Source organism: Chelonoidis abingdonii, chromosome 10 (assembly GCF_003597395.2).
Source record: "Chelonoidis abingdonii isolate Lonesome George chromosome 10, CheloAbing_2.0, whole genome shotgun sequence".
NCBI classification, from domain to species: Eukaryota; Metazoa; Chordata; order Testudines; family Testudinidae; genus Chelonoidis; species Chelonoidis abingdonii.
Window position 1 is genome coordinate 865,111 of NC_133778.1, and position 21,703 is coordinate 886,813.

Below are 21,703 nucleotides of genomic sequence, written 5' to 3' on the forward strand. Positions count from 1 at the left end.
TTAAAGGGCGGGTCACCTGAGCCCAGGGCAGTGGAGTGCGAAACGATGAGCAGAGTGGCTGAAAAGGTATGCTGGGATACCTCCTAATATCCTGGAGGCCAATAAAAGTGCTTTTGCTGGCCACCCTTGATGAGCAGCACTGCATCACCAGCGCTGGAATCGTTACATCTCAAGCAGACCAGGTATACAGCCAGCACTGCAGACAGGGAGTTGCAAGGCTGGTTGTGCTTTGCAAGTGTGGACACAGAGTAAGTTGCAGCGCTGTAACCCCATCACCAGCGCTGCAACTCTCAAGTATAGCCATACCCTGAGACTCTCCAAGCCCCTTTCCCAGACCTGAAGAAGAGCTCTGTGTAACTCAGAACCTTGTCTCTCCCACCAACAGATGTTGGTCCTCACAAAAGATATTTCCTCCCCCAACTTGTTTCTCTCATATCTTGGGACCAACACAGCGACAACAACACTGCAAACATAGATTTTAATGGAAGTTCCAAGCCTAAATACCTTTGAAGAGCTGGGCCTAAGCTATTAGTGGGATAACATCAAATAGCTGGGCTACTCCTTGTCAACTTCATACCTCTAATACTCCATTCCTTTGAGTGACAATGTGACCTAGTGTGCAGAGCACTGGCCTGTAAGTCAGGAGACCTGCTCTCCTGCTGACCTGTTGGGTGACTGTGGGCAAGTCCCTTCCCTGCTCTGTGCCTCGGTTTCCCCTTTCATTGTTTGTCTGCTGGTGTATTTACACTGTAAGTTCTTTGGTGGCAGGTACTATCATGCTCAAAGTACTTGTGCAGCTCCTGGCACAATGGGGCCTTTTCCTTGGTAAATCCTCCATGTACTACCGGAGTATGAATAATAAATAGCAATAATAATGGTGAGGAGAGAACTAGCAAAGGCTAACTCTGCCCCTAAATAATGCCTTTTATAATGACTGCATTTCACTTTCACTGCGTCAAATCTGCACGAGTGTACTTTTTAAGTGTAAGCGAGATGGAGTCAACTTGTAAGCAAAGTCAGCTGCCCCCCGACTGAATCTCTTGTAATGCTAGACGCTCCCCAGCTTACGCAAGGCATTCTGTTCCGGAATGCCTTGCGTAAGTCGAATTTCATGTAAGTCGGGACCGTATACCCGATAATTATGCCAAAAAATACATAAATTACGGAACTTTTTCCGTAAGTGCAGATTTGCGCAAGTGGGTTTGTGTAACCCAGTGATCGTCTGTAAAAGGACACAAATATACTTCTTTTAAGGGAGAGTCTGGCTGAGAGGGAGCATCAGTGCTGCTTGCTGAGGGCTCCAGGAAGCTGAAATGTCACTCCTGCTGGGAACCAGGAAGCTGAGCCCCTGAAGCTGTCTACAAGCTCCTCAATACCCTGGCATGCTTGGCAGAGAAGAAGGTGATAAACTGGGCTTCCTGGAGAATATTGCAGGAGCCAAGGCCGAGCCCCATGAAAAGGAGCAACCAAAGTCTAAGGCAGTATCTTTAAGGCATTAGTGAAATTCCAGGGTGCACAAGGCCTGGGCATGAAGAGGACCTGTGAGCTCAGTACAATGGTGAATAAAACAGCAGTAATAAGTTGTCAGGGCCAGAGGTGTCCAGACCTCAGACAGCTGAGCTGGGCTAAAGAGCACTTGAACCTGTATTAACTGTATGAAGGTCTGCTGCAGACATGGGGAAGCATGGTAACTCAAAAGTGAGGGACATAAACTAAAGCACTATTGTCTGATTTCTACAGCTTGTCCTTGGAGGGTGAAACAAACATCAAATCAGATTTTTAAACTGGCAGCCACCTCGTTACAGGAGATGTTTTTTGGCCTCATGGAGATGAGTAGGACAAGATGTTATGAACTGAGTCTGGAAATCCTCTCTTCCTGTTTGATCCTTACCAGGCATGACAAATAGGTTTGGTTTTCAAGCTGCATAGCTCTCCTATGGATCAATTGATCTAAACCATAAATTATAGGAAACCACATCTGCAGCCCAAGTTGGGAGTCAGTGCACTGATTGCGTGTGGCTGAGCAGCAGGAGTGGAGCTGCAGAAGAGCCATGTGGCTTACACCCATTCCTTTTCATTTGGCAGTGGGGACCCAAATTTGCATGTATGAGACAGGGTGTGTTTAAAACACTTTCCAGACTGCCAACAAAATGCACAGTTGGGGCTGTGTATGGAGATGATGCGGGATGTATTTGAAATCAGCCATGCCAAGTCTGCCTGCAGCAGTTGGTACATCTATTTGTATGCACAATCCCAGTCGCTTGCACACACAACATGCTTTGCATGTGTAATTATCTCTCTTGGGTAGGTTTTGCATTTGCAGATAGAGGCCCCTGGAAATTTTGTGGGTGTAATCGGACAGTCCATATAACACTGCCCTAGCAAACAAATGTAGTAAACTATCTCCACCCAGGCCACAAAACTACTTTTGCATGTTCAAATTTCTTCTTAGATACTTTTTCATGGCCCTGTTTTTGTTTGTGCAAAACAGTTAGAAAGCTACTTACCCTATTTTAGCAATGATACAAAATTGGTCTGATTTTCCTCTGACTTTCACTAATTTTTACATTGATGCAACTCCATAAACTTTAATGGATGCATGCCAGTATAAGTGAACGTAACATCAGCACTCTTGCACACAATATGGTGCATTTCTCCAAGGGAAAACCTGTGTGTGCAAAGCTGCACCCCTCCAAAATGTGAGTGCACACACAATTGTACCCATAATTTTAGCATCCGCTATGGGGAAAAATTTGTATAACTCATTTAAAAAAAATAAGGGAACCTGTGCTATGAGTGGAAAGTCAATGCAAACTTAATGGTGGAGCTGGTAATGACACATCCATCGTATACTACGTGTATAGTACAAGTACTGTTCTATCTGAAAGCTTCACACTGCTATGGCTAGTTCACTAAGCTGGTAGCTAATAACAGCTTTCCAGTTCTGAGCATTTCTCTTCCAAGCTCTTTGCATCCTGCAAACGTGCAGCTGAAGCGGCTAGACTGTTTTCAAAAGCAAGGGCGTACTGCAAATTTCATGGCAACCCCCCTCCCTCTTTTTCTACCACTTGCTGGAAAGAAAAGTTCAGTGGGTATAGATTTGTTCTTAGCTTTTACATTTGCTGCTCTTGTCCTACTAGCATCCCCAGGGCTTGACTTGATAGTTTAATGGTGAATGAACCCAGAGCAGTTTGGCCTCTGCTGTTGATTGCATTTCCATGAGCTTGAAGAAACCAAACCGTCGCCTTCGCCTTGCACTACAAAGGTGGACTCTCCCTAGCTAGCTGCTTCCTCTTGCAGAAAGCCGCACTGTCTGAGTGCACAGGGTTCCCCTTGAAACTGATGCTTCCTCATGCATCAGACCCCATGCTCTCTGTCCTGGTGCGTCAGGAACAGAATGCAGGGATTTTCTTGGCAAGTTGTCCCTCCCAGCAGGCCTTCCACCCTCCAGGGATGGGCTTCCGGCATACAGAGCCGATCAGACCTGGGTCAGGATAGCAGCCATTTCTCTCCTCCTCAAGGTGATGGCCCAGCTGGCTGCTGCCAGCATTCAACGGGGTGAGTAAGCCTTTGCCAAATGTTAAGTCACGATGTTCCGTGTTGGTTGGATTTCTAGCCAAATTACACCCTGCTCCCTCCACGAGAGGCCTGCGCGGGATCCGAGGAGAATCAGCCGGAGCGATTTGAATGCTGGCTGCCTCAGGCCCATGTGGAAGGGAGTGAGATGTGGTTAGCTGGAAAGCTGGGGCTGCAGAAAAAAGAACCAACACACCACAAAGCCTTGGGCTATTGTGTTCTGTCTGACTGACTCAGGGACCAACTTGTCTCAGGGCTGCTGTGATCATCTGGACAGTGCTATAGACTGGATCATTATCACAACCCTGCCCTTTCACTCTTTCTTCTGCCCTCCTCTCTGCAGACTCCTCTGTTTGGGATGTGGGTGTTCTCCTGAGAATGACAGGCTAATTCAGCTTCTGGAAGTCTGCCCTTTCCAGGGGGAGAGAAGCCAGCCTGTTTCCCTTGCAAGGAGGAATTGCTTCCCTGCTCTGGTTCAGTGTTGACAGCCCAAACCACCTTAACTAGAAGCAGGAAGCAGAGAGCCATGGCCCTCACCAATCAGATCCAGGGAGGGTGGGACAGTGTGCAGCTCACACAGTTTTCCCAAGCCAGGCCAAGGAAATGACATGTCAGCTTCAGCCTGTGTGTGGTTCCTGTGCCAGGGGCAGCTCAGCGTAGGGAGTGCCCTGGGGAGCCTCAGGGGGGTGCCAGGGAGCGGCTGGGGGGGGTGCAGTGTAAAAGAGTAGGCCAGATGGCTGAAGCAAGCTACCCCAACAGTCCTGGTTACCTGCAAAGAGAAATCGGGGCTGGCCTGGAAGCCCAGAGCAGTGACAGTCACGGTGCCACTCTCAGTGCCACAGATGGAAACGCAGGTAACGTAAGGAAAGCCAAGCCAGGAGCATCAGCAGAGGGACTGTCTCAAGCTGCAGCATCCCTCCTTTCCCGTGGTGCTGCCTGTGGGTGGGGGAACTGTTCTTTACAAGGCTCTGCTTCCCTGGCAATGAACTGGGGGGGGCACTATGGAGTGCCCCCATGTCTTTTTCTGGGGGCAGGGCGGTGTGGTGGGGGTGGGAAGCTGCATTCTCTCGCTGTAAGCTAGGGGATGTTCAGGAACGCTGGCTATTCAGGGGGCTCTGGGATTTGTGTAGGGTTTTCCAGAGGGATGTGTGAGCAGTGCCACAAAAGGGACTTTGCAAACCTCTGGTTTGTTTCTCTGTTCTGCTCCCATGCAGTTGTCATTCTCTTAAGGAAGTACAAGTCCACATAGCTGCGTGAGAAGCAGGCCGTTTATGCCTCTAGTCCAGTGTGCTCAGGTGTGATCTCTGTGTATGCGTGGATATGAAATAGTGCTTAATTTGTAATGAAAGAGGTGCCAGGATTCAAACAGTTTTTTTACATTCATAACAAATATAGCAAGCCCAGAGGTACGGGGCTATGAGCTGCCACACCCCGAGGTTCAGGGGCTATGAACTGTCAGGCCCAAAGGTGCTGGGGCTCAGCCCTAGCAAACCCTGGCACAAATTAAGCACTAATATTAAATCACTCTGTTGTTTTCCCTTATTGAGCTGACATTTTGAGCCGACCAGTTGTCTCAAATTAAATGTCCTTAATCTGAGACATTTAAATTATGTCTGCAGCTCTCTCCCCAAGGGCTGGTTGGCCACATGATTAAAGATACCTCATGTAACAGTCATGCTTTTCTAACATGGAGAGGTACTCGGCTGTCATCAGAGCCCTAATACCATTGTCCATCTCACCTGTTTATTGTATGCTTGCTACAAAGTGCATCACATAGTGCTAGAGGCTGGGAGTGAGCAAGAGGGATGGATCACTTGATGATTCCCTGTTCTCTTCATGCCCCCTGAGGCACCTGGCACTGGCCACTGTCGGAAGACAGGATAGAGGGCTAGATGGACCCTTGGTCTGGCCCAGTAAGGCCATTCTTATGTTCAGATGTATTTGAAAAATACAGGCTGAGCCACCTCAATTTGTATTTCCAAGTGCTCAGCAGCACCCACAACTGGAGCCAGGCTGTCAAAAGAACCCAGCAGCTCCCATTTACCTACCAGATTTTGCAAAGTGCTCAGCACCCAGCGGCTGCCCTTGTGACATGTTTGTCCGATTTCTCAGGAGACCTCGGCACCCAGTGCACTGAGCTGTTGGCAAAAACTGACCGTGTATACTGCTGCCTAAACAGGGCCCGAGCTCTCCTGAAAATTCTGGTGTATGTGACAGCACAGCATGGAACAGCTGTGCATGGACTGTCATGGCAAGATTAGCTAACTGGGTTGCTGCTCCATACTTAAGGTTGCCGCTAGATGTTTCTCTTTTAGTTTTTCTGGTGGTAATATTTAGTGACAAGTGAACCACAGATGTTTCAGAGAACTCCCCAGTGCTTTGGCTGTTTCAGCTAAACCAATGATGCAACCCTCCCAAGTCTGCTAAATTGCTCTACAAATCTTGGGAAAACGGCATCTTGCAGCATTATTGGGTACTTTACACTTCCAGTCCTGGCTGGAGCTAGGATGTGCGGCGTTTGTGAGGCCAAAATGCCAACCTTTTGTTGGAATATTTTTGGCTTGGGCAAAGGCTTGTTTCAGTTGTGGGCAGAGGGTTAGGCCAATTCTTGTTTATTCCAAACCTTTTCACCCATTCTTAGTGACCAGCCTGGCTGGTTGCATCATGTGTTATCAGTGATGGTTGCTGTCCATGCCTGCTCACTGTGACCCTTGTTAGGGAGGGCTTCGGAGATGCAAGGGTATCACAGCACCACTTGTTTCTGGAGCAGGGGCGGTGGGTTGGGCGCTTGGCACAAATGTGCTGAAGAAAGCAGGAATTGCTGTGGCAGGGACAGCTGGGAGGCTTGGATGGCCGGGTGAAAGGTCAAGGGGAAATCAGCAGGGTGTGATGGCGGGGATGGGAAAGGGCATGGTTTGGCCTCTGGGGTAGCATGACCAGAAGCCCAGGAAAAGCAGGAGTCTTTTGGTTTCCCAGTGATTTGAGCTTCCATTTGGCTTTCCAAACCCAGGGACTCAGGTCTCCTAGCGCTGTAACACAGCAGCACAGACAGCTGCCACCCTGGCTCACCCAGATGCCCATGGCACCACCTCTCTACTCACCTTGCCTCCTTAACTCGGCAGCAAAGAGCTGACTCCTCTTCAGGCCCTTGACATCTCCCCCTCTCATGGCAGGAAAAGGGCTGGGTTGGCAGGCCCAGAGGAGGGAGGGGAAGAGAAGCGGGAATGGGACGAGGGTGAAGGGGAGAGGGAAAGGAGGAGGAGTGGGCAGATGACACCACCAGGGAAATGGTAAGGAGAAAACAATACACTGCAAATCCCAGAGCTGGGGGCCAGTGCAGAGAGATGCTTATTCCTAGCACAGCAGGGCCTGAAGGCCCCAGCCACGGGCGTGCCCCATTGTGCTGGGTACTGGACACACCCAGAATATCCCTGTCCTACACACTAGTCCCCTCCCTCATTCCTCCTGTGCCAGTCCTCCTGTCAACGTGGGGCAGCTCTGTGGAGACAGGATGCCCACCCTGCCTTCCCCTGTGCACTGCCGTGTTGCATTGTCTCTCCCCAGAAGACAGCCCCATTCATGCCCCTAGAGCATGGCTGGCTCTGGCTAGTGAAGCCTCTATGCACAGGCAGCTGCTGTATGTCATCTCAGATCCTCACACTACCAGAGACAAGCAAGTGTAGCCCACCAGGGAGAATATGAAAAAGCTCCCCTAGGCCACCCCACAGAAGATGGGAGATTTTATAGCCCCAAGTTAGCATCCTGGCTACGGACAGCTCAAGCTGTTGCAAGTTCTACTTTGAGTTCTCTGATTGGCTCTCCGGTGCATTGGCCAAGGAGTAGGTGTTGAATCCAGGCGTTTCCAGGATTAACACAGCAACCCTCTCTCCAGCGCAGGTCGCAATCTGAAGGAGTGGCTGAGGGAGCAGTTCTGCGACCACCCCCTCGAGCACTGCGAAGACACGAGGTTGCATGACGCTGCCTATGTCGGGGACCTGGACACACTCCGGAGCTTGCTGCAGGAGGAGAGCTTCCAAAGGTGACCCTCACTTCCCCTGCCGTTCTCCCGGCGTGCCCCTTGGATGCTCGGACAGGGAATCTGACGCAAGCTTCCTTTTGGCAGGGTCTGGGATAGAGAGAAATGGGGCCGGATCCCTAGCAGTGTAAATCAGCACAGACACATTGCCTTCAGTAGAGCCATGCTGACTTACACCAGCTGGGCATCTGGCCCATCATACTGCCAGCAGGCACTGCCGCTCTCAACCTACCCGATGTCACCTGGCATATGTCTGAGTGGTTTTTGGTTCTCACACTATCTGCAGGTCTTGATTTGTTAATAGAGCATGTGCAATGTGGCCTGTCACACCCTCACAGCTGGGCCAAAGCCTGTCCCTCCTGTCTGACCTGAAGGGATTGTTGCGAGGGATGAGAGCGCGGTGGTCTTCTCTTGGCTTCTCAGTGGTGGCTGTTTGCCACCTGTGGGAGTGCTTTCCTTGGTGAGGATGCTGCATAGATATCACTGGCCTGTTCTGTGTATGGCAGGTCACAAGATGGCCATGGCCATGAGTGGGCCTCAGATGGTTCAGAGGCCAGGCTGAGGTGAACAGGCTTAGAAAAATCTAACACTCCCCCTGCCACCCTCACCTGCCTTGTCTATCCTTAGCAAGCTGGTTCTGAAACGATGAAGGACTTATGCAGTGGAGGGCCCAGAACTTCCTGCCTAGTAACAGATTTTCTTGTGTAGAAAGTTGGGGAGTGAAGCCTAAGGTCGGATCTCCCCCTCCAGTGTCAGGCCTTCTCCTAAGGAGACGTGACAGGAAAACTGCTCCACAATGCTAGCAGGCACTGGTGTCTTCAGGGATGTGGGTCTGGCACATTTCCTACACCCAGCAGTTCACAGATCGATCAGCTGACTTGGCCTGCTTCCCTGGGTCAGAAAATACCCTGATCCCAGCACTGGGCACCACTGAGTCCCTCATTTCTTTAATGCATGAAGGGTATCTTTGAATGTACAGCTCTGGAGGCCACCGTCAGACACTCCTGGGAATGCAGTGGGGAAGGGAAGCTGACCGCCTCTTCCTGTGTTTCCCAGTAATCAGCAGTTCCCATTGGGCACAGTGAGCTGAGCACTTCCTCAACTTTAACTGAGCAGCTTGGCTGGACCCTTTGTATTGCTGGTCAGAGGCTGCTCGGGTAACATCTAATCCCACGCCAAGCAAATTTCAACTGAGTAACGTACAGTTATAAATATCCAACCTCTGCTTGTGAATACACTTCAGCTCAGCCTGGAAATAAAATAATGGGAAAATAGAAGTCTACGTGTAATGGCAAAACCGTGCAGAGGGGATTAGAATCACATATAAAACTGAAACACCCTATGTTAAAAATTTGGCCCAGGCTAGGTCTGTGTCCATTGGGATATTTAATTAATTTTCCTGCATTGCTGAGTAAACTGCAGAATGACAACACTAGCCTGAAATTGTCCTTTCAGCAAGAGTCGGAATGAGCCAGCCCTTCTAAGAATGAGCTGCTTTGTCCCTAGCAAATTTCTGGGGCATTCCTTTTGTCACTCGGCCCACCGAGTTTTATAAAGTTCCCACCTGTCACCTATTTGTGCCCTTCAGCCTCACTTGATTATTATTTATATTCCAGCTGGGCTTAGAGGCCCTGTTGTGCCAGGCACCATGCAAACCCCTATCGAGAGAGACTCCTGCCCTTGAAGAATTTACAGTATAAACTGATAACCTGGATTAAGGATAGTGTGTGGGGGGAGGGAGGGGGAATGAAGTGCTATTACCCCGTTGCACAGATGCGAGCACTGACGCCTGGAGCGGTGAAGTGACTCACTCCAGCAGCGAGAGAGAGGCAGAGCTGAGAACACTCAGGTCACCTAACATCCAAGTGAATGGCCTAGCCACTGGGCTGTGCTGCCTGCCCATTGAGGATATTGCTGTGTCCATGCTTTCTTGCACTCTGAGGCCTAGCCTAGGCCAGAAAAGTTTTACTGGGATAACTGTGGTTTATGCAGTGTCCTTTTTCTGGAATCGCTTATACAACTTCAGTGAGTGAAATAGGCACTTTTATGCCAGGATAACTGTGTCTACAGTAGGGCTTTTGCCTGTAAAAAACAGTTGCAAAAAATCAGCCCCTAAGTGACATGAGAAGGATTAAAGGGTTGGAAAACATGCTTGATAGTGGTAGACTCAAGGATCTATTTAGCTTCATTAAGGGGCGACTTGATCACATTCTCTAATGACCTATGAGGGGAACAAGTATTTGATAATGGGCTCTTCAGTTTCGCAGGTAAAAGTATAGTCTGGTCCAATGGCTGGAAGGTGAAGCTAAGACAAATTCAGACTAGAAATAAGGTGCATAGTTTTAACAAGCAGGGTAATGAACCATTAAAACAACTTACCAATGGGCATGAAGGATGCTCCATCACTGGTGATTTTTAAATCAAGATTGGATGTTGTTCTAAAAGCTCTGCCCTAGTTCATCCAGGCAAGTCCTGTGTCTGTGTTATGCAGGAGATCAGACGAGATGATCACAGTTGTCCCTTCTGGCCTAGGAATCTTTGCATTCTTGACATGGCTGTACAAGCGAACATTTCTCGGGGAGACCTAGCCTCAGTCACTAACTCTTCCCAGCCTTCCTTCTCATCCCTTCTCCCTCCCTTGCTCTTCTGGCACAGTCACAGGGTCCTTGTTGTAGCTCACAGCCCGGTGTGTGCTCGGCACACTTTTGCTTCTTGCCTGGCAGTAGAGAAAAAAACCTACTTAGGCTGTGATGGTGCTAGCCAAGCTGGTTTGTAAATGACAGCTTTGCTAGTGGAATCGCATTTCGGTTTCACCCCTGAACACAGAATATCGCACCGCAAACAGATATGCAACATCCTCTTTGTTGAAACAGATCTTTGCTCTTTCTTCGGGCCGGAGGGTGTTCTTGTGGTTAAAATGCTAAATTGGGACCCTGATGATCTGTCTTCAGCTCCCAGCTCTGCACTGTCTGCCCACTTCACCACTCTGTGCCTCACCTCCCCATCAGTATAACGAAGCTAATAATCCTTCCTTTGTCTACTTAGGTTGTAAGTTCCCTGGGCCAGTGGCAGTCCCTTGTTATGCGCACTTACAACACACAGTGCAATAGGGCCCTGATATTGGTGGGCACTTCTATGTGCTAACATAATAAAGGTACTTCAAGAGACAAGGGCATATGCCGTACTTCTGGCTTACCCGCTGTGTTCCTTTGGGGTCTGGGGGAAGGCTGGGCTGTATCCCAGCAGAAGCCGTGCGCGTTGACAGATAACTCTGCTCTGTTGTCCCCCCACTCAGCCGAATCAACGAGAAGTCCGTGTGGTGCTGTGGCTGGCTGCCCTGCACCCCACTGCGCATCGCTGCCACCGCTGGCCATGGCAACTGCGTGGATTTCCTCCTCCAGAAAGGGGCAGAGATTGATCTGGTGGATGTGAAGGGGCAAACAGCCCTCTACGTGGCTGTGGTGAACGGACACCTGGAGTGCGCCCAAATCTTGCTGGAAGCTGGCGCAGATCCCAACGGGAGCCGTCACCATCGCAGCACCCCTGTGTACCACACCTCCCGCGTGGGCAGGGCCGACATCCTGAGAGAGCTGATAAGGCAAGTGAAGTCGGTTCCCCTACCTTCCCAGCTCAGGGTAGTCTGTGGGGTGCTGTGGATTTGATGCAGCATCCAGAGCCAGGGAGGAAAGAGAGTGTCCTGTATGTCTCCTAACTTCCCTTGGCCTCCTTCTCGACCCTTCCTTTTCCCCTGGCTCCTTCCCCTCACAATAGAAAAGTATCCTCCTCTCTGGAATGGGTTACCTAGGGAGGTGGTGGAATCTCCTTCCTTAGAGGTTTTTAAGGTCAGGCTTGACAAAGCCCTGGCTGGGATGATTTAGTTGGGGATTGGTCCTGCTTTAAGCAGTGGGTTGGACTAGATGACCTCCTGAGGTCCCTTCCAACCCTGATATTCTATGATTTATGATTCTCTCCTCTACCCTCACAAACTCTCCTTTAGTCCTGCCTTCTGTCTCCCTCCCACCATTTCTCTTCAAACTCATGGAGCACACAGATGGCACACTCCCCTCATCTGCTCCATGGCAGGTCCTTCCAGTCCAGCTTCCAACATCTTCCCTCCAGTGCAACTGCTCTCACTCGGTTGCTCCCCTCTTCGGATCCCTCTGCCACTTCTCCATCTGTCATCACATTAGATTGAAAACTCATCTGCCCCCCTTCAAAGTGCTGCCCCTCCCTTCTAAGGCTTGCCACAGGCCTCCAGCTCTAACAGTGGCTTCGTCACACACTTGGGACTCGGGAGACCCCTAGTTCAAGTCTTGCCTGTGTCTGAGAAGGGATTTCAGCAGGTGAGTTGAACTGAATGCTCAGAGCAGCTGTGCAGCTGAGAACCCCAAGCATTCCAACAGAATGCTATTTTGACTTCTAGTTTGTGACCAGCTCTATTGCAAAGTGTTGGTACAGAAAGTTACAAAGCAGCAGACCTACAACTATTTTGGTGGAGAGCTTGAAGTTTCTTTTGTAAGGTCAAGAAAACCAAAATAAATCCCAGGCAAAGACTTCTGGTTGATGTGCAAAGCACTTCAATAAGATATGACATTAAAGGATAAGAATGATGGAGGATGATCTTTGATTTCTGTATACAATTCTTGTTTTATGTTCCTAGAAATTGTTCACAATGCCCGACGCCCAAACTGGCCACAACCAAGTGCCCACACATAGGCTCCTAAACCTGTATTTAGATACTTGGATAAATGGCCTGATTCTCAAAGGAGCCCTCTGGAGCTCCCACAGACTTCAGTGGGATTGGAGGTGCTCATCATTTACGAAAATCAGGCTGCTTATTGAAATGACTTGGGATCTGTTGTCGCCACAGAGTTAAGTGGGATGAGCAGCACCAGGGTTGGCCTCGCCTGGATGTGAGCAACTACACTGCCTTACTGGGTCTTCACTGGTGCTGCTCTCCCTGTGAGCGTAACTAGGATTTCTGGGACGTGGCCCAAGGTTCTTTGTGCTGTTGTCGCCTGAGCCGCTTTGATTCTTTCCCAGTGAATTGTGAGAGAACTTTTTTCTTGGTATACGAAAGGAATTGTGGGAAGGCTTTGGAGGACTATCAGCACTCCCATGACTCACTGCAAAGTGGATGGGATACAAACCCAAGGGAAAGTCTCACTTAATTTGGCTTTAGCCTATAGTCTCAGAACAAGACAGCTAGTCTTTGCTTAAAGCACCACCAGTTAGCTGGGAGGGGTCTATATGTGTCAGGAAAGAGGGATTGGGTCAACCCCAAAGTAAAAGCGCGAGTTAACGCTGCAGCAAATGTGGATTTGGGAGCCTAGCATTTTGAAAATCATGGTCCTAGCTCATTATGGGCCCACTGAAGTCACGGGGGCATAGGATCAGACCTATGGCCCATCTTGTGCAGTATCCTGGCTCCAGGAGTGGCGAGTCACAGCTGCTTCCAAGCAAGGTTCAAGAAACCCTAGAGTAGGCTGCTTTGGGAGAACACCCCTGTGAAGTTTCCTCCTATCCCCAGCACTTAGAGGTTGGCTTAAACCCTCAAGCAGGACGGTTGATAGCCTCTGAATGCACTTTTTACTGGGCCCTGTAAACTTGAATTTTCTCCTCTGTTGCATGTATACACGTCAGTATGAACCCACTAGCTACATTCCTAAGAATCTCCCCCAGTATATTTGCTAACATAGTGCAAAACATAGCAAATGGTATTTCAGCACATGGAGATGATTTATATGTCTGCCTCTAAAGATGCCTTGTCAGCAATATTAAAAGCATGATTCTGGAAAACTTTCAGGATTAAAAATTAACTGGAGTTTGTCCAATATCTTTTTATTAGGCAACGTTTCTCCCAAGGCTGCTAAGTTAATACCAAACTGTCATATTGCCCAAAATTTTCAAGTATCTTGGAACAGGGATTTCTTAGATCTATTCAGAATTGCTTACTTTAAACACAATCCTGAGTTACAGAGCTCTGTAGAAGGTTAAAAATATTCATTTAAGTTACTCTTTCTTTGACAGAGTAAATATAATAAAACCCTATTCCCACTCAATTATCAGTCAATGAGAGTCTTCCTGTTAACGTACAAACTCCACAGTTGCCATTGATTCTGCTGGATTTGGTTTATTAAATCATATGGCAGCACAGTTACAATTCCTGAAGTCCTGGGACCTGCTGCAATTGCTGAACCAGAATACCAGGCAAAAAGCAGGAGCTGATATGTAAATTTTATCAACTACTAGTAAATACAAATGTAGCTATGGAATGGTAATCCATTTTATAGTAAGACTGGTGGAAATATTTACAATTATATGAAGTAATGTAGATTACTTTCCTAAGAGCCTGTTACATAATCATCTTGTGATAGGCTATTGCATCGTACTTATAGTCTAACTGAGGGCAGAGCCAGGATATTAGGAGATATATATTCTGCTTATTCCATTAAGGGCAGTGTAAAACTGACAAAGTCATGGGGGATTGTAACAATACTTACAAACTTTTAAAAAGTTTGACTGATTTTGTTTTAAAAAGCATAACTTAGCAGAGCTGGTCAGAAAATGGCTTTTTTCATGAAAAAATTTGCCCTCCCCAAAGGGTGGTGCATAATGGGAGTCACTGGCCATGGTGAAAACTGAACTTCAGCTGCAATGAGTCACTGTGGCAGCAAATCCAAATAGAAATGTATCCAGGTTTGATTTTTCAGCCATTTGGGGTTTTGATGAAAAAAATCAAACAATTCTGTGGAACACAGAGATTTTTTGCAAAAAAATTTCATTTAATTGAAAACCCAAATTTCTGCTGAGAAGCAGTTTCAAGAAAGAATTTTTGACTAGCTAGTTGCAAAGGAAACCAATCCTGCAGGCCTTACTCATGGGATGAGTCCCATTGATTGGCTCTGAGCCTTTGCCATTTTCCTAGAAACCCGATTTAAATGTAAACTTTCTAGGACAAAACTGTTATATGCAGTATAGCCTCGATTTGGCACAGAACACTGAAAACCTCTTTGAGAGAGGAACAGTTCTTCAGAGCACTGCTGTTCCCTGGCTACTTTCTCCCTTCTCTTAGCTTAAGCCTTGGCTAAGTAAAGCTGAGCTGTTGGATTGTGACTATGGAGGAGACGGAGACCACTTTGCAGTGTGTGTTTGGGGGGAACTTACCATGTAACGTCCTGTCCTCTCCACTCATGCCCGCAGTCACCTCTCCATCATCCTCTGAGGTCTCAGTCTCTGTGCCATGCTGTGAAGAGGAGTGTGGATAAATATGCACAAAGTGCCAAAGTCAGCACTTGGATGTGCTTGAATGGCCCCTAATCTTGCAACGAGTTCCGCACATGCTTGGCTTTAGTGGGACTATTCATATCTTCAGAGTTAAAGCACATGAATAAGTATTTGCAGCAACGTGGCCAGAAACCCACTGATTTCAGTGAGAGCTTCATAAAGATCTAGACAGAATTTGGCCCAGAATGTTTTAATAACCAGAAAGAGGAATCCTACAATATCCAGGAAAGCAGAAAAGCCTCATTCTCTTAATGCTCGGATTACAAACCCAAGAGAGTTATTCCTGATTGGAAGAGCATTGTATTACTCTGAAGGGAAAGCACGACACTTCTACTCTATCCAGAATCCATCCTTGGCCGTTGCAAAGGAGCAATTAAAAATGGCTAAAAGAGGCTGGGGTCGTTCTTCCTCTAGCCTAATTTTTTAACATTTACGGTATGTAAAATAGGTACAGTTGCAGCATTTCAGAAGTATGTGCTCTGTACTGGATGGGTACAATACTGTATATATCACACGCTGCTATTATTGTTTTCCAGTCAAATGCAGTATTGCAGTGTTTCAAATTAAATATTTTTAAAGGGAGCAAATATTCTTCGTGCTATTCTTATTCTCCAGCAGTCTTTTCCAAAAAGGGAAAAAAACCCTCATATTTTCTGTTCATTCAGTGTTTGATCCACTCAGTTGCACATGCTACACATATAAAATGTATAGTTCCATGCCTTGTGCATTCAAAGTCGCATCTATAGCATAACAACATAGATTCTAAACATTTAGGGTGAGATTTTCCAAATCACTATATATTGGATTATCTGCTCTCTTTGAAATCCATTGAATTCAATGAGTGCAGAGCTAGACCAAAGCAGAATGCTTTTGAGAATCAGCCCCTTAAATTGTATTTTGTTGTTCCATTGTATCTAGAGGTGGGTGAAAATTTTTGGACCAAACCTTCTTTTGCTGAAAAAATGCAGATTTGAGACATTTGCGAATTTGTATCAAATTCACCATATTTTTCGGTCAAAAACAAACAGGAAAAAAAGTCAGAAACAATCGAAATGTTCTGACATTTCTAAACAAATCATTTTTATTCAAAACAACTTCTTGTTTTGAATTGTATGTCTATTTTATTTTAAAAAGTGTTAAAAAAACCCCATAAACTACACAAAAGATTTTTTAATTATTATTATTTGGTTTGCTGAAAAATTGAAAACGTTTCATCAAAATGTTCTTGTAACATTTTTTTGCATGTGTAGCTAATGAACTGAAAAATCAGTTATTTGCATAGCTCTAACTGTAACCCCTGGGTGAATGAATTCCACTCTGTTCCTGGTCCACAGTATATGAGTCTGTTACAGCCCTCCCAAGAAAGTGTTGGTAGTTGAGCTCATGCCATAGCAGCTTGTACCTTTAGCTCTGAAGATCCATGGTTCATCTCTGGTGCATTGGCCAAGATGGCAGCTGTCAAACCACAATTAAAAAACCCAACTACCTGAATATATGTTAAAAGTGATGTATAATGCCATATCTCTTAATATTTAATTATAGGGTAATACAATACAGTTCTCAGGGGACGGCTGACTAACCGACATAATTATTTTATGTGTTCCAATTTGCTGCAAACTTGGAATTTGGTACATCTATTCAGCATGAACTGCTGAGGACAGCGAAAACTCCTGCATTTGACATTATCACTGGATTTCCACTATTTGAGTTCCCATTGAAGTGATAATCTTGAAATTTGTTACACTCCTCTGTTTAGCACAGATTTGTGTTTCAGTTTCCTTCGTTGTTTGCAACAGTTGGAGCAATTGCGCTAACATATTAACTACTCATCTCCTCCCGGATGGGGATGTTGTGTTAGTGCCTATCTGGCACCCCTTCATTGAGGAGCTGAGTTGTTTACACATCCCCTAGCCAAACCATTAATGGTGGATTTTATACACTGGTCACTCAGGGCTGCACAAAGACAATACTCAGCACAGCCGTTATGATGGGGAGAGAAAAGTGTCTCTAAGTCACATCTCTGCTTTCCTGATCCTGGGGACCAGCAACCACTGGAGGGGCCATAGCCACCACTGGGCTCGTTGTGGACTGGACAGCGCAGCATACAGTGTGCTCACCTCCCCAGTGCAGTCTGCTGCTCTATGTCGGGCAGCAGTAGGGTGTGTTGGCAGGCGATCCACAATGCCCCAACTTTCAGGAGCCTAAATTTACCTCAGCAGAATGTGAGCCTGTAATTTAAGTCAGCGTTTAACACACGCCATCTGGTTTGTCCCTGCAATTCATGAATCCTTCACAGTGCTGTTTAGGTAGTGGGCCGTATTCTGGCCTCTACTGCTGCTGCTTTGTGCTGCTTGGGTGTCAAGAACACCTGTGTGCGTGGGAAGGAGGTAAAGCTGGCAGAGCCATTTCTAGTCCAGCCACTCTCGCAAGGAGTGTCTCAGTTCCCACCTGTACAGTGGGGATAATCACACTGCAATACAGTGTGTGAGGCTAAGTACACAGATACTATGATGCTGGCGGCCAGCAAAGTATCCTAGATGGATGACCTGGATGACTAGTGGTAGTGGGGCTCTCCTGCCTTTTCAGTGATTTCCACGCACCTGAGCTGCAGTCGTGTTATTGCTTTCAAGCATTTCCCTTTGGAGGCCCTGCATCCGCCTGCCTCTGTACCAAGATAGCTTTTGTTTTTTCATGCTCAGGTATGGCGCTGACGTGGATGTCAACCACCACTTGCCCTCGCGGGTCCCCAGCCCCTCCTCTCGCCCACTCACTTCCTTGGTAGTCTGCCCTCTGTACATCAGCGCTGCCTATCACAACCTCCAGTGCTTCAAACTGCTGCTCCAGGCCGGAGCCAACCCTGATTTTAACTGCTGTGGCCCCGTCAACATCCAGGGCTTCTCCAGGGGTTCCCCAGTCTGCGTGATGGATGCTGTCTTGAGACACGGCTGTGAGCCTGCCTTCGTCAACCTCTTGATTGACTTTGGAGCCAACTTGAACCTGGTGAAGGCAGAGGGCCTGGGTACCGAATCGACTGGAAGAGTTAAAGTCAATCCAGAAGCCTTGCAGATGTTCAAAGAAGCCAGGAGTAAGTGACTGGCGAGTCCTCGGCATTGACTTGCTAGTGCTGCCAAGAGAGAAGCACAGCAAATGGTTTCCCTTTGGCTGTGGTGCTTGTAGCTAGGGCTGACTGAAGGCAGTTCAGAGCCTGAGGCACACACCACATGGGTCCCTCCTTACCCCACCCCTATGTCATGGCTCTGCCCCTGGAGCATGGCGCCAGCTCTCCTTGGGCTGGCAGCAGGTTTCAGAGGTAAGATCAACAGGGCAGTCTGCACCTCTTGGGGCTCTTGTTTCAGGTTGTCTGCAAACTCAGGCAGGCCTCAGTTACATTCAAGTGATGTTTCCAGCTTGATTGAGTCCAACAGGGCTAGAACTTAACTTTGAAAACATCAGAGCTGAGATTCTGATCCCATTTTCCAAGTCCTGGTGCCGGAGTCCTAGGCCTGAACCTATAGTACCTATCTGGCCCTGACTATATGGGCCAGCTGACCTAGTCACAAGCTGCAGCATGCTGGCTGGGAAGCAAAGCAGCAGAGGAACAGTGGTGGCAAGAAGTGGGAGCAGGGGTGGGAGGAGCAAACATGTGGCCGTGGGGGAAAAGCTGAAGACATGGTCCTCTTGAAAAGTAGCAACTAAAGGGTTGAGGAAGAAGTGAGAGGAACCCCAAGGCTGCACCTTGTTGGAGTTTGACTTTTTAGCATTGGAAAGAGTCAGGCCCTGGGAAAGCTTTTCAAGTCTTAACGTTCCTCGCTATAAACCACAATTGAAGCTGAGCCACCTACATGTGAGAGATTAGAATAACACCTCCCTGCCCCATGTGATGTCTATCCAACGCCTGCTTAGCAGGCAGTGCACCGTGCGCATCTCATGTGAAATAGAGAGATCAGGGAAGGGGAGTAGGTTTGCAGGGCATCATTTCGGAAAGATCGTGGGAACAGGTCCCAGCTGTACCCTGTGTTTATTGTTTTTATGTGCCGGGGGATGCTTAATTCAAAAAGATAATGTGTGTAACTTAAAACCAGAATGACTCGACTGATGCTAAGCATTCAGGGAGCTGGAGATTTCCCCGAGTAAACAGAGAACCAGGTATAAACTGGTGTAGATCCACTGACTTCATTGGAGTCATGCCACTTTATTGCTGCTGGGGGTCTGATCCAGTGGCCTTAGGGTCAGATACACTCCTGCCTGCCCTGGGTACTGAACTTTTGCGAAGTGCATTGTCTGATCCTTGCCAGAATCAACAGTGAATTTCTATTATGGTATAGGACAAGGGCATGGGAAGGGAACCATCCCCAGGGGTGTAAATCAGCCTAGCTCCATTGACGTTGTTAGCGCTATGGCAATTTACACCAGACGGAGATCTGGGCCAATGAAATTTACACCTGCTTTTTTATTCCTTTCTCTCTTCCCTTTTGTTATTTTGTTGCAGGTTGCCCCAGGAGCTTATTGTCTTTGTGCCGTGTGGCCGTGCGGAGGATACTTGGCAAATCCCATCTGCATCTGATACATACTCTTCCAGTCCCAGACCCTATCAAACAATTTTTACTTCACAAACAGAGCTAGAATGCTTTGGGGACAGTTTGCTGTACGAAATGAGTGAGCTGATGAAAACAGGTGCCAATTGCCCCTCCTCCCCCAGTGCTGTTTTGAAATATATCCTATGGTTATTTGTATAAGGTTATTTGTTATGACACTACCTCTGTTGCTGCTACTTGTAACTTGTGTTGGGTTTTAGCAACACTATTGTATGTTCAACTTGTACCTACTCAAGCAGTGGGCTTTTATCTGCCTATAAAATGCCTGACCTTATCAATAATGGGCATGTAGAACAGTACAGTTCCATTAGGTTTTCATGCTTCAGCTGTCCTTACTTTGACCTTGCTCCCTTGAGGAACTGACAATTGCTACTGTGCATATGGCAAGTTGATGTGTTTTCAGCTGCTGTACGTCTCATTCTGGGGTGAATGCATTAGGTTTCTTGTCTGGTGCCGTGAGTTCCCTGGAGGGTATGAAATTGCTTGTGTGTGCCTAGCTGTTGCAAGGTATCAGAAGAGTCCCAGGCCACATCACTTGGCTTTTGTTGTTTAGAAATTCCGAGCTGGGACTACTAAAAGACTAGGAAATAGCCAACTGGTCTGAGCAACTGCAGGTGTTCTCAAAACACTCTCAGGTGTGATATGGTGTCCTGACCTACCTGCTACCAAAATATATATAGGTCAAGGTGGGCTACCAGAAAAATAGGTCTCCAATTACATGAGTGCCTGGGACTGGAGCATCTATAGCAATCACTGCCATGGCATGAAAGGGAAAACCGATGAGCATGTGGATTCTCAGTGGAGTTGTGGAGAAAGCACATAGCAGCCTGGTCTGCACTCACCATGGCAGTGTGGCTTAGCAGGCAGCACGCTTGGCTATGAGCTGTGAAGGCGTCTGTCTGAGATTCTGCTCAGATGCTCTATTCCACTCCTTCGTGAATGTGGTGCTGCTCAGCCTTCTAATGAGGACTTTCTCTAATTTGTTCACATCTTTCCTGAAAGCTAACATTTCTAATGTCCATGGGGCACCGAAAAACTCCCATGGCACATCTCAAAAAGATAATGTTCTGCTCAACAGCCCCATGCGCGGTAATGCTGGTTGAAATGTCCGAGGACGAATGGGAGCTGCTATTCAGTGAATAACTTAGTAAATGTATGCGTAGTGTCCTTATGCTACCGGTAATTAACTCCATGCTTGTAAATTGCTGTGGGGTTACGCTATGCAAGAAACTCCACCAAACCAAATACTAGTCTGCTTTCATTGCTTAGAAACATGCTGCCCCCGCTAAAATGTTATCAGTGTTCCTGCAACCATGTAGGCAGCTATTGATGGAGAGGCATCGGCAGTTTGCAAAGCATGGCACACACATGTAGACATTACTACCACTCTTCCCTGCCCATCCTGTGTTGGCGTCATTGTCAGATAAAATGTTCCCCGATCATCAGGTATTTCCTACTTCTGCTGTGGACAGGACAATTTCTTGGGGTGTCTGGGTGACTGAGCTGCTTGGTTTTATCTTGAATAAAGACTTAGTAACACTGCACCCAATAGAATGCTGGGCAGCCCTGCCAAGGCGCCCTTTGTTTCTAGCGTCTCCATTAATTATTATTGTTTATGTGGCAGTAATGACTAGCAGGCTCCAATCACAGACCGGGCCCCCACTGAACTAGGCCCAATACAATCAGTACAAGAGACTCCCTGTCCCAAGGAGACCACCTAGAGTGCTTTCTTCTCCTGTGCTCTGCGTAGGGATGTTTTAAAAACAGCTAGGAGGGCCCAGTTCCACTGAGCCCTGCAGTATGTGCTCTGCGGTGCTCCCAGCAGCAGCGTGTCAAGGTTTGCACAGCGGGAGAGAAGTTCCCTCTCCCTTTTATTCATTTATTTAGCTGTTGATTTCTATATACTATATTTATGTGTATGCTTTGGGTGAGATGCTGTGCTGCACCTCTGAGGGCGCAGCACCAAACCTGCAGTCCAAAGGAAGGGGAAGCTGTTGTCGCTTTTGTGCCCTCCCAATCCTGGGCTGTTGTGGGGGCTGCAGGAGGCCCGGTGTCATGTAGTCAGTCCCAGGAGCCTAAATTACAGCAGTCTTGCAGGCTCCAGCATTATACAGGAATTGCCTGGAAACTGGTGCACGCGTCATCCCTTGCAACACCTCCCTCTGCACTCCCACTACACCAGGAGTTTTGAGAGTCCTTGAAATGCAGC

The 21,703-nt window shown here is 47.6% G+C and overlaps 1 protein-coding gene across 2 annotated transcripts; it reads left to right on the forward strand.

The window, feature by feature from the left end:
- Window positions 1–4,157: 4,157 nt before the first annotated feature.
- On the forward strand, window positions 4,158–21,038 carry ASB1 (ankyrin repeat and SOCS box containing 1). 2 transcript variants are annotated; one of them, XM_032771218.2, is made up of 5 exons: window positions 4,158–4,430; window positions 7,474–7,615; window positions 10,908–11,210; window positions 17,599–17,984; window positions 19,389–21,038. In XM_032771218.2, the coding sequence occupies exons 1-5, from the start codon at window positions 4,310–4,312 to the stop codon at window positions 19,520–19,522; spliced, it is 1,086 nt and encodes a 361-aa protein (XP_032627109.1). In that variant the 5' UTR covers window positions 4,158–4,309; the 3' UTR covers window positions 19,523–21,038. The 2 variants fall into 2 exon arrangements, with proteins under 2 accessions (XP_032627109.1, XP_032627110.1); XM_032771219.2 differs by lacking the exon at window positions 10,908–11,210.
- Window positions 21,039–21,703: the final 665 nt, after the last annotated feature.

What these genes read in the sequence shown, in the direction of transcription:
- ASB1 (XM_032771218.2), top strand. Translation starts at nt 4,310, where the DNA reads ATGGCTGAAGCAAGCTACCCCAACAGTCCTGGTTACCTGCAAAGAGAA. An exon ending in TGCCACAGATGGAAACGCAG is followed by an intron (nt 4,431 to 7,473) that starts GTAACGTAAGGA and finishes TCTCCAGCGCAG; the next exon opens with GTCGCAATCTGAAGGAGTGG. An exon ending in CAGGAGGAGAGCTTCCAAAG is followed by an intron (nt 7,616 to 10,907) that starts GTGACCCTCACT and finishes CCCCCCACTCAG; the next exon opens with CCGAATCAACGAGAAGTCCG.